The following is an 11,806-nucleotide window of genomic DNA, read 5'->3' as shown; positions in this document are numbered from 1 at the left end:
AGTGTCCAGGAGACGTCTGGTAGACTACAGAGTGTGCAGGAGACGTCTGGTAGACTACAGAGTGTGCAGGAGACGTCAGGTAGAGTACAGAGTGTGCAGGAGACGTCTGGTAGACTACAGAGTGTGCAGGAGACGTCTGGTAGACTACAGAGTGTGCAGGAGACGTCTGGTAGACTACAGAGTGTGCAGGAGACGTCTGGTAGAGTACAGAGTGTGCAGGAGACGTCAGGTAGAGTACAGAGTGTGCAGGAGACGTCTGGTAGACTACAGAGTGTGCAGGAGACGTCTGGTAGACTACAGAGTGTGCAGGAGACGTCTGGTAGACTACAGAGTGTGCAGGAGACGTCTGGTAGACTACAGAGTGTCCAGGAGACGTCTGGTAGACTACAGAGTGTGCAGGAGACGTCTGGTAGACTACAGAGTGTCCAGGAGACGTCTGGTAGACTACAGAGTGTGCAGGAGACGTCTGGTAGACTACAGAGTGTCCAGGAGACGTCTGGTAGACTACAGAGTGTGCAGGAGACGTCTGGTAGACTACAGAGTGTCCAGGAGACGTCTGGTAGACTACAGAGTGTGCAGGAGACGTCAGGTAGAGTACAGAGTGTGCAGGAGACGTCTGGTAGACTACAGAGTGTGCAGGAGACGTCTGGTAGACTACAGAGTGTGCAGGAGACGTCTGCCGTGGAGAGATACCTCGTCACGCTAATGGTCTTCACACCAGTCTAGAGAGGCTCTGACTCACCTTTCACAACACTGAACGTATAAATAAATAAGAATAAATAAATAAACATACAAAAAAAAAAAAAAAACAACTCTGTTGTGTCTTGCAAGAGCGGCAAGGTTGCAGCAGAGCATAAATAATGAATCAGTCTAAACAACAGGCCCTTCACCAGACTTCTCTCCCTTGATATTTTTCTCTCTCTTTCTTTTGACTCACTGGCTCCGCTCGAATCGGGGAAAATGCTATCTCGGAAGGGTGTTTAATATGACAGTGAGGAATCAAGGACCGTACGAAACTGATTAAACTCTCTTTCCTCTCTCCTGAGATGCCTTCTAACCGCAAACAAAGATGGCTGTATTTGTATATAAATGTTATTTATTTCACATATTTTCGCTTAGATTTTTCAAGTTACTGTGAAATAGACACCGTAGCATCTGATAGGGTTAGGATTAGGGTTAGTTACACAGTTAACACAGTTATTGTAACCAGCTTACGTTAGCTAGCCTAGCATTCTAACGTGTGCTGACGGCATAAATTTCCATGAATGCTATCTAAGAAGGTAATTTAAAACCAGCATTCTTAGAAGATGCCTTCACTCAAAAGTTATGATTTATGAGACACCTGTCTATTCCTGCAGCCAGCGAGGCAGCGAAGCAGCAGCCTTCTGATTGGTATGTTTCTGTACTCGTTCTCTCTGTGGCCTTCTGATTGGTACGTTTCTTTACTGGTTCTCTCTGTGATTGGTGTATTTCTGTACTCGTTCTCCCTGTGATTGGTACGTTTCTTTACTCGTTCTCTCTGTGATTGGTGCATTACTGTACTCGTTCTCTCTGTGATTGGTGCATTTCTGTACTCGTTCTCTCTGTGCGCTCTTACCAGATCCAGCCCTGCTTGCAGGAGGGGGAGAACCTGTCCATGAGGGCCGTGAGCCTGAGCAGGGAGAGGCGCTGCAGCCGGTTCATCTGGGCCGCCAACTGACTCTCCACCCCCGAGCCAGGACCTAACGACACCAGGGCCTGCTCCTCGCTCCACCAGTGTAGCTGCTGCTGACTAGGAGACACACACACACACACACACACACACACAACAACACAGTTTCATGTGCGGTACAATGTTGATTTTATTTCCACCCTCAATGTAAGTACAAAATGTAAGTACATAAAATGCAAGCTTTCTATAGGAACTGAGACTAAAATCAACCCTTGTGCAGTATCTTGTGCAGGTAGAGAACAATGTAAGAAATCAAACAGATATGCGGGATGCACTCTCTGGTCCATCACACACACACACACACACACACACACACACACACACACACACACACACAGACACATAAGAGGCTCTTACTGCACAGGAATTGTCCTGGACTCCTCTGTGTCCCCTCCGTTCCTCTCCGTGTCCTCCTCCGGCTCCTTCACCTCCAGAAGGATGTCGCTGAGCGAGGGCGAGCTGGAGCGGTTGCTGAAGTCCGAGTCTCCGTCCTCGGACAGCTTCTCCGCCCAGCTGGACACCAGCTGCTGCAGGCTGTTGATGCGCTCCATCACGCAGTCCAGTGCCTGAAACACGTCGTCCTCTATGCTCGACCCCCGGACCTCTAGGGCCCCCCCACCCACACCGGCGGTGGCGCAAGGTGGGGCGTCCGGCACGTTGTCATAGATGCTGGCGCGGTGGTCGATGGCCGCCAGGGGGCTGCAGGGGGAGCTCTCACCACCACGGCAACGGCGGCCGTGGTAACCGTGGAAACTGCCCGTCCTCCAGTTGACGGAGGTGTTGTCGATGGGCAGGAGTGGAGCGAGGCCGTGGGAGAGGGCGGTGGGGAAGGTACCCGGTTTGTACCCCTCCGGGATCCGGAACAGCGTCTCCTCATGGAGGCGGAGCTGGTCCTGCTGATTGCGCTGGTTGTTCAGGTCCAGTTCACTCTTGCTTGTGGTCTCGCTCTGGCTCTGGCTCTGGTTCCGGTTTTGGCTCTGATCTTGGCTTTGAGTCCAGGGCTGCGCCCGCTTGTTCCCCCGCACACGGGCCACCGGGCTGGGGGTGCTGACCGTGCTCCCACTCTCTGAGGCACTGCTGCTGGAGGAGAAAGAGGAGGAGGAGGAGGAGGAAGAGGAGGAGGAAGCCGAGGAGCAGGAAGCCCCGGGGCTCGGCACTTTACCCTGGAGCTCTGCGATGTCCAAACAGTTCAGCTGCTTCAGTCGCTCCTGGGCCGCACCCTCCTGCAGAACCGGGCCGCTGATCAACAGCTTAGTCTGGCCCAGACTGCGGCTCCGTACTCGGGTCGACCTGGCCGGGCCTCGGACACGCAGCCGCTCCATCCTCCTCAGCAGACTGGGGCCCTTCTTGCGAGGGGGCTTCTGGGAGACGCTGGGGGGGTCCTCACTGCTGCAGCTCGGAGGGTCGTCGGCGGGGGAGGGGGACGGCGAGGGGGGGGCGCTGAAGGAGGTGTCCAGGGAGGTCGGCTTGGTGCAGGAGGAGGAACAGTGAGAGGAGGAGCTCCGGCTGGGTTCCGCCTCCTCCGCCATCTTGAATCCGCCGGGTCCGCAGCCGTCAGCGCAGTCGCTGTCGAGGCTGCTGGAGCTGCGGGTGGAGCACGTCTCCTGTCTGTCACCGCTGTCGTCACACAGAGACGTCTCCCGGCCCCGCAGCGTTCCCAAGCAGGGGCTGTCTGGGAGGGCCAGGAATTTCATGTCATCCTGACGGATCCACGAGCCGTTTTTGTGGTTGAAGGTCCATTTGGCGCTGATGGCACACGGCTCCTCATCCTCGGAGTCTTCGCTCTGAAACAACAGGGTGGAGTTTTAGCCTTAATGATCTGGGAGCGTCACTAAAGGAAAGCTAAATGAAGGAAACAGCAGATGTGATCTGTTGGCTGAGATCAGTGCTCTCAGGTCTGCTCCTTCTGGGCCCCACCTGCATATCTCCCCTCCCTGATCTGCATACCTGACCTGTCTTGAACTTGTCAGTTGTAGGTGTACTCACAATTAGCTGAACACACCTGAATTAGCTAATGAAGGGTGATTTCAGTGCTCTGGTGTTAATTAAGTATGCCTTTAAAATAGCGACAGGTGGAAACGCAGGGGAAAGGTGTTCCAGGAGCAAGATTGAGACTCACTGGTATAGAGGAACCCAGAGACCATTATGGGGCATCACAACAGCGGTCTGGTTTTTCTAAAATATGTCTGAAGCTTTTGCTGAAAGCATTATGCTCTAGCACTTTATATCTCAACACATTTAGTGAGTGGGTCTGCGGGTCTGTTTGTTGAGCTAAGCATTCTGAAATAGACGCGCGAGACCTGCTCAGTGTTCCTCGTGCGGTTTATGTCACATTGGCCCATAAAATACAGTCGCTCTCCAATGCAATGCTTTGGCTGTAGGTAATATAAAACAGATGGGTCTCTATGGTAGCAGATGTACATAAAGAGGCATCTATTAAACTCTCAAACTTGCCGACTATGCCACAGAATTTGGTTATATATAGCTTATCAGACAGTTTTGTGAGCACGTCAAACAGTTTTTGATGATCACATGACTTATGCCACCGCATATCTTCATGTGACTGTTCAGTTGAGAGAGTGTGACCAAGATGTCTAGAGATCTAAACGGAGCGCATGTTTGTTTGTTTGTTTGTTTGTTTGTTTAAAAAAAACTAAAAATGTTTTGCTACAGTCATGGGAATCAATTCCATTCATAAGCAATAAGCAATGTTGGTATGTTGTGCTGAGTTCATCTGAAAACATGCGTCTCGTCTCACGAATAGTTTCCCTCTCATTAGTCTGTTTGTGCTGCAGGCCCCTTGCAGTGCTGCGTGGTGTGCTGCGGTGTGATGCGGTGCGGTGGCTTCGCTGCCAAGCTTACGCTCACCCGTCTCTTCAATCGGCCCATCTCCTGATTCATCTCAACGCATTTGTTTAAGGTGATCAGCCTCCTGGGAAAGTGCAAACGAATGGCAGTCAGACAAACAAACAATCAGCGGGGATGCCTATCCCGACAGCCCTCCTCTCGCAATTACCCGACGAGAGAGACGCACTCCATCAGAAGAGCAAGCACTGTGTAAGGTAATGGGAGAACACATTTTTGCTACCTGCAGAGGGAATCAATTGCGTCCTTATCCAGGAACGCGTGATCATTCTTTGCCCAGTCTAAGTCGATGGGGAAACGGCAATCTGGAAGGTACACAAGCCGAGAGTCAGGCTATAATGTGACACTGTTTGTTGTCAGTTTAAATACATCTGCATGGAACAGTGCTCAGCAAGGCTTTGACATAAAATGTAAACAACGAATTTGCAAGAATTAATATTTACCTTTGAAGAGCTGCGCATACTGTGGAAACCCGGCAGCCTTCAGCCAATCGCAGGCCTGCTTGGCTTCGATCTCTAACAGGAAGAAAAGCACAGATGCACTTGAATGGAAAATCTTGTTGGCTTGAGCCATTTTAACAGACAGACATTATAGGAAGGCGCGTAACTACTCCACTTTAATTCAATTAGCTGTTAAAATTAACAACCAGAGATTTGTTTTTCTGGGAACACTTTTGATACCTCTGCATGTTATTTATTTAACACCTCTCCCCTCTCCTGCACCCCCCCCACCCCATGCAACATGTCTGCCAACACCCACACACAGTGTTTATTCATATCCTGTAGATTATTAAACGGGCCCCACCACCACCACTATACCCCAATCTCCTTCCAGCAAGATGATGACCGTGACAAACTTGTCAAAAAACATAGCAAGTCTCATTCTCCACCTCGTTCCCCATCTTCACAACATTGCAATTATTCTTCAGCATTCCACAGCAACAGCAAAGGCATCATTATCATTATAATGAACAATAATGAAAAAAAAAAAGGAAGAAAAAACAATGCATGGTTGCCAAGGACAGATGGTGGAGAGATGGAGTTCCTTTGAATAATCTCGCTGGCCAACCATAAACTAACTGTGGGGTGGCTGGAGCAGTGGAGGCTCCCATGAGTGGCCAGGGGTCAATGGCGGACAGCTGCAGCTCGCTTCCAGTGAGCAGATGGCTCAGCTACGTAAACAGACCAGAGCTTTTCACATGTGCACCCATGTGTGTGCACACACACATACATACACACATACAAACACTGCAACACATAAGCACACACACACACACAGAAATGCAGTACGCACACACATACTGTGATACACACACATGCTTACAGAGACCAAGAAAGACACATTGGATATATATAGAGAGAATTGCAATAGCTCAAAGACACACATGCACATTTCACAGACATTTCAAATGTGAGCGCGCACACACACACAAACACACACACACACACACACACACACAAAGAAAAACAAACATGGACATCAACATGCAAGGTCAAAGACACACATAGGCTATACACAGAGGGGACATCATACACATGGACCCAAGACAAGAGATACTCAGATAGAGATGCTCCAAGCACAGAGAAAAAGAAATAAACACACACACACACACACACACACACACATATAGACACACACAAACACACACACACATATATATACACACGCACACACACACACATACACTGTTGATGGTCTGATATATCGGATCTGACAGATGATGCTCACAGGCCTGCCTTCTACACTTCTGAAAGGCTGCATGTACCAGGGGCCTTTCACTCACGAAACTTTCCGAACCAACCTAACTTTCCTAACTAATCTGACTTTCTGAACTGAATCTTAATTTCCTACCTAACCCTAACATTCCTAACTAATCCTAACTTTCCTAACCAACCCTAACTTTCCTAAGTAACCCTTACTTTCCTAACCAAACCTAACTTTCCTATCTAACCATAACTTTCCTAACTAACCATAACTTTCCTAATTAACCTTAACCAACCCTAATTTTCCTAACTAACCCTAAAGTTCATTGTCCCCCAGACAGCCCTCATTTGCAGTCATGATCTCCCTAGTCGGCTGTTACCACACTCTCCTTCACTTGCTGTCATTGTGGCATGTGCGATCCAACTCTCAACACATTCTACTTTCCATAGAGCACTAGGTGTGAATGTGTGTGTGTGGGGACGTGTGTCTGTGCGTGTATGTATGCGTGTGTTTGTGTGTGTGTGTGTGTGTGTGCGTGCATGTGGGTGTGTGTGTGTGTGTGAATGGGCTTGAAGTGGTATGAGGACAAAATAAGGGATTCATATTAACACGAGGCACCACGTTGCATCAGTATTTAGGTGGTGTGCAGAAATGCCTTTGGACCGGGTCTGACCCGAACCTGCTGTGGAGCCTTTGAGTCTGTAGAACACTGCCATTCTTCTCCCCTGCTGTCATGGGAACGTTACATAAGCTGCTGTGTGTCTCAGGGAACAGGAAAAGACACTTCCTCTTCCACAGGCCACAGGCTGCCTCGGAGGAAGCTACGCCTTCAAGGGTGGGGGGGATATGGGACTCTGATAACGGATCAGGAGTATGATTAAAGCTCCCTCTCCACATACACACACACACACACACGCGCACACACACAATTCCCTCCAGGAAGTGCGTGCCTCAGCTGAGGGAGGATTCAGGAAGTCGGCGAGCGCTAACGACCCTACGTGCTGTACAGAGTGTAAGAGATGGAGCAGATAGGTGCGGTGCGGTTTCAGCTTAAATAGACACACACACACACTCTCAGCCAGATCCGGGCCGCATGAGACCCGTGCCCGGGCCGGACACTCAGCAGCCATCCTGCCGCTGATAACGAGCTCCCCGCGTCCCTGCAGCATCTCTCTGCAGAAGCCTCTGAAGCCTCTGTCTGTCCTAAAGAGCAGCTCTGACATGAAGCATCCCCCTGCATGCTCCTGGGGGAGGGCAAGCCAAACAGACATCTTGATTTTGGCTGACGAGCTCAACGGCTTTCACCTTGAGTGAGTCCCAGAAGGGGCCCAGGGAAAAGCCTCTCTTTAAGAGCAGCCTGTGCTGTCAGAAGGGCTGAGGTGCACTGGACACACACAACATCCCGGAATAGCAGCGCCGGACTCCGGATGTGGGCCAGGTCCAGGTCAGAGCTGGGCCGGCTCAGTGATCTGGAACACGTCCAACGTCAAGCTAGGTGAAGGTTAGACACCGTGCTGCCAAGAGGCAACAGGAGAGACAGAAACACCCAAACGTTGTCTTGGCCATCCATTAAGAATATCAGCAGCTGAGGAAGGATATAGGGAAATGTTGGCCCCGCAAATAGTCTCGTGATTGGCACAACTTAAAATAACCTTTTTGGCCCCTATTGCCATCCTTCCGAAGTAGATGGAGACACCCAAACTAGACTCAAAGTGAACGGGGAGTCTGGTTCCCAAGGGGCACTGTAATGCTGCATATTTTGAATCCCTCAGCCTCCTCTACCCCATTAAAGGCAATTTGACACGAGTATCGGAAATCTCTGAAATGGAAATCACACAGCCAGGGGTTTCTTGAGAATGTTTCTGAGAAAATCATTTAGTGAGCAATATCCACTCCTTCCTTTGAGTGCAGCAGGCACTTTATGACTTTTTGCCGTAATTGTATAGAAGTGATATGAAATGCACATGAACACACACTGAAATGGTCCTTCTGTAGTACATCGCCAGTTTGAGTCATGGGCCAAGATTAATGGGTAATCATGAAAGAAAATGTAAATACTTGTTATAGCCCATCCATACTCATTCATTCATTCCTTCTTTCATTATTTCATTCATTCATTCATTCAGACATTCAGACATTCTCACACAGAGGGCCTGCTGTGAGCTGAAATCCTATAATATACGTCATGAGTGGGAAAACAGAAGGCTGACAGAGAGAAAGAAAGCACGAAGGAGGGCCCTCTGTCTGACAGCGCCACCCCAGAGAAAGGGCTAACAGCGACCTCATGAAGCCCTAGCAGGATTTATGGGCAGCAGATGGCATTAAAGTGGTTGTGTGAGGGAGCTTTGTGGGCCGCTTCAGTGAGCTAACTTAACCCTTTTAGCAGGGCACTTTTGAACATTCTAATGAACAGAATGCGTTCATCAACAATGGAAGATTCTAAAATGATATGTTCCATTCAATGGTCTCAGATATTCTTTAGTTCATGCTACAACATTCTAAACCCACCGGTGTGACGGAACCTGCAGAACGGTTAATGTCTTTGGAAGGCCCTGGCCCATATCTGCCAGAATCCGCTCCAAAGCCAGCGGCCCCCTGACCTCTCCTCTCCCTCTGCAAGCTGTGTTTATATCTGCCCTGCCTTGGCAGTGTGCAGAGGCCCCTCTCAGGCCAATCCGCAGCCTTGTGAGATCAGCAATTTGGCGGCCCGCTCAGCTCTGGCAGGTACGGCTGGCAAGTATGAGGTCACAGGTCTAATTACTCACCCCCTCTGTTGTGAGGGGTTGCTAACAACAACCCAGTGCTGGATGCCCTCAGCCAGGGCAAATGGAAAGTGATTTTGTCATGGCTTTTCGCTGGGCCTCCAGTTTAAGGGCTGAGATCACACAGGCTAATATTTGGAAAATCCGACTAATCCGGCTTTGATTCAGCAATGGCGACTATCTCGGGCAGTGATTTTGAAGTGGTGTTTAGATTTTGTGCTGAAGATTGTAGCGCTAGTCCTTCAAAGTCAGCCATGACAGTGCTGAAATGACTCTCTGGCTGGGTGGTTAGTGTAGCAAATTGGATGTATACTAACAACTTCTGAATAATTTCATCTGATTTAGAACTTTGAGTAGAATAGACCAGTGGCAGACAAGAACTTTAGAATATGCGGAATTTCAGAATGAGTCCGTATTGTAATAGTAGAACACTATTCTTGCAAGAACAAATGCCAGTTTGAAAGGGTTATCAGCAGGTGCCTTCACCAAACCAAACTCAACTATTCATCCCCAACCCAATCTAATATTAATGGAAACATTTAATTTCTTCATTCCATAGTATGTTTGGAATTCTCAACTCAATTAATTTGGAATGATTAATGTGCAAGACCAAAGAGAGGCCAATAAACTAACAATAGCAGAAAAACTCATTAACATAATTATCAGTCGTTGTCGATAACGGCATATGACCATTTGTACTCCAATTAACAGCACCTTTCTGCCGCTACATGAGAAACTCCAGCAAGTGCGACATCTATTTTATACCTTTCATTGTTATCTGACTTCAAACCTGCATGAACTTCACACAGCATCAAGAACATATGGAGACACAATAGGACTCAGTTAACTTCTGCAAACCTAATAAAATCAGTTACTTACTTGTTATTAACATTCTGTGGCCACTTTAGGAAGAGTAGAGTAGAGAAGTTGAAAAAAACTAACTTTGAAGACAAAAATAAAGAAACAAATAAATAAATAAATAGTAAGTAATCACATGGAGGCAGGTAGGTCAACCTGTCACGAGCACTGAGATGGAGGCATGTCAGACTCCCCGTGTGAATGGGACAGAGTTCAAAGCATCACACTGACATGAGTTTAGAGAGAACCCTCCTCTCCTCTCCTCTCCTCTTCGCAGATCATACCAACTGGCCCTGCATTCTCCCACAGAGGGGGGTGGTGCCCAAAAGAAGTAGAGTAGAAGTAGAGAAGAAGTACTGGTCAGGGTTGACAAGCACACACATGACAAAACACACTCTCACACACGGGCCAGGGTTGACAACTACACACGACAAAACACACACTCAGACTCAGACACAGATCAGTCCAGATCTCTCTGTCTGCGTTGAGTCACAGGAAGTTTACTAAATGTTAGGAATTCCCTGAACTAGGTTATTTATCCCAAAGGTCTGTCGCTCCCCCCCTAAAAGCATGAATGGTTTGCCCCGGTGGAGGCTGACTTATGGCTGTGCTTTGACTGTGTCCTTCTCCAGACTGATGACTCCAGTAATCACACATCTGGCCTCTCCAGACGGATGACTCCAGTGACCACACATCTGGCCTGAGGGCAACAGTCCCGCCTCATTCTTTTACTCTGACACATACTGTAGGCCTACTCTAAGGCTAGGATCAGGCACACACACACACACACACACACACACACACACACACACACACACACACACACACACACACACACACACACACACACGTATATATACATACACACACACATACACACTCTCTCTGTAGGGCTATCCTGTCCAGTCCTCCACACATCACATACACTCTTACAGGGTAATGTCAGTACCACCAGAGATAGTATACTGATTCTACACTCACTCACTACTCAGTATACTGGCTCTGGCGGTATGTGTGGTAGTGAGTGTAAGAGCAGTATACTGACTCTGGCAGTATGTGTGGTAGTGAGTGTAAGAGCAGTATACTGACTCTGGCGGTATGTATGGTAGTGAGTATAATAGCAGTATACTGACTCTGGCGGTTTTATAGTGAGTATAATAGCAGTATACTGACTCTGGCGGTTTGGTAGTGAGTGGATTATTTGAATGCCTGGCGCTTTTCATGCGTCACTCACTGAGACACAACAGGTGAGAGTTGTTGTGTGCGTGTGTGAGTCTCTGTGTGTTAATCTCTGGATGGAAGTGGCACGCTCAACTTTCCGCGTGTCAGCTGTGTTATGACAACGAAACGCTAGCGGAGTCAAATTAGCCTGTTGGATGCACACGGAGCCACAGGCTGAGATGGCTTCTCACCAGCTGGGCTTTCAGGACCTGGCCCGACCTCTGTCATTTCTCCTCAGATCTGCTGGGTTAAAATACTGCTTCTATTTGGCTTGTGTGTGTTGAACATGGTGCTTGTCAGGAATGTGGTTATGACTAGCTGCTGGTTTTATGTCATCCCAGAGAGACTACTTCTTCAGTGGCCCCAGTCCGCTCTGACTCGGGGGTAGTGTAAATCTGGGCCAAATACACTTCAGAGTTGTCTCTGCTCTCTGAGAAACTCACAGTGTTTGTCATGCCAACACTGCAAAGGTCATAGGTTCAATTTCCCCCCCGGGGAACTCAAACACTGACAAAAATGTGTTTTTTCTCTGATTCACAAATCACGTTGGATGAAAGTGCCTGCTGAACGAATTAATGTGTAGAAATGTGAAATAGCCAGAAGCGTCAACACCCACTGCTGTTTCCTCCAATGCGCCACATCAACTGGCCTTCAACATCCTTGAAATGTCTTTTTGGGTTTTAAC

The 11,806-nt window shown here is 48.5% G+C and overlaps 1 protein-coding gene across 1 annotated transcript in view; it reads right to left on the bottom strand.

The window, feature by feature from the left end:
* si:dkeyp-23e4.3 (rho GTPase-activating protein 7) overlaps positions 1 to 10,306 on the bottom strand; it is a 26,716-nt gene extending 16,410 nt beyond the window's left edge. The window contains exons 1-6 of the mRNA XM_031572218.2: positions 9,922 to 10,306; positions 5,020 to 5,091; positions 4,800 to 4,881; positions 4,580 to 4,643; positions 2,069 to 3,495; positions 1,598 to 1,771 (exon numbers count right to left, since the gene is read on the bottom strand). Of these exons, the coding sequence (XP_031428078.1) occupies positions 1,598 to 1,771; positions 2,069 to 3,495; positions 4,580 to 4,643; positions 4,800 to 4,881; positions 5,020 to 5,091; positions 9,922 to 9,934 (1,832 nt within the window). The 5' untranslated portion in view covers positions 9,935 to 10,306. The remainder of the gene's footprint in view (positions 1 to 1,597; positions 1,772 to 2,068; positions 3,496 to 4,579; positions 4,644 to 4,799; positions 4,882 to 5,019; positions 5,092 to 9,921) is intronic.
* Positions 10,307 to 11,806: the final 1,500 nt, after the last annotated feature.

The sequence above is a fragment of the Clupea harengus genome, chromosome 8 (assembly GCF_900700415.2).
Source record: "Clupea harengus chromosome 8, Ch_v2.0.2, whole genome shotgun sequence".
In the NCBI taxonomy this organism is placed as follows: domain Eukaryota; kingdom Metazoa; phylum Chordata; class Actinopteri; order Clupeiformes; family Clupeidae; genus Clupea; species Clupea harengus.
Note: the sequence above shows the minus strand (reverse complement) of the source record. Positions and strands in the feature narration are given on the sequence as shown.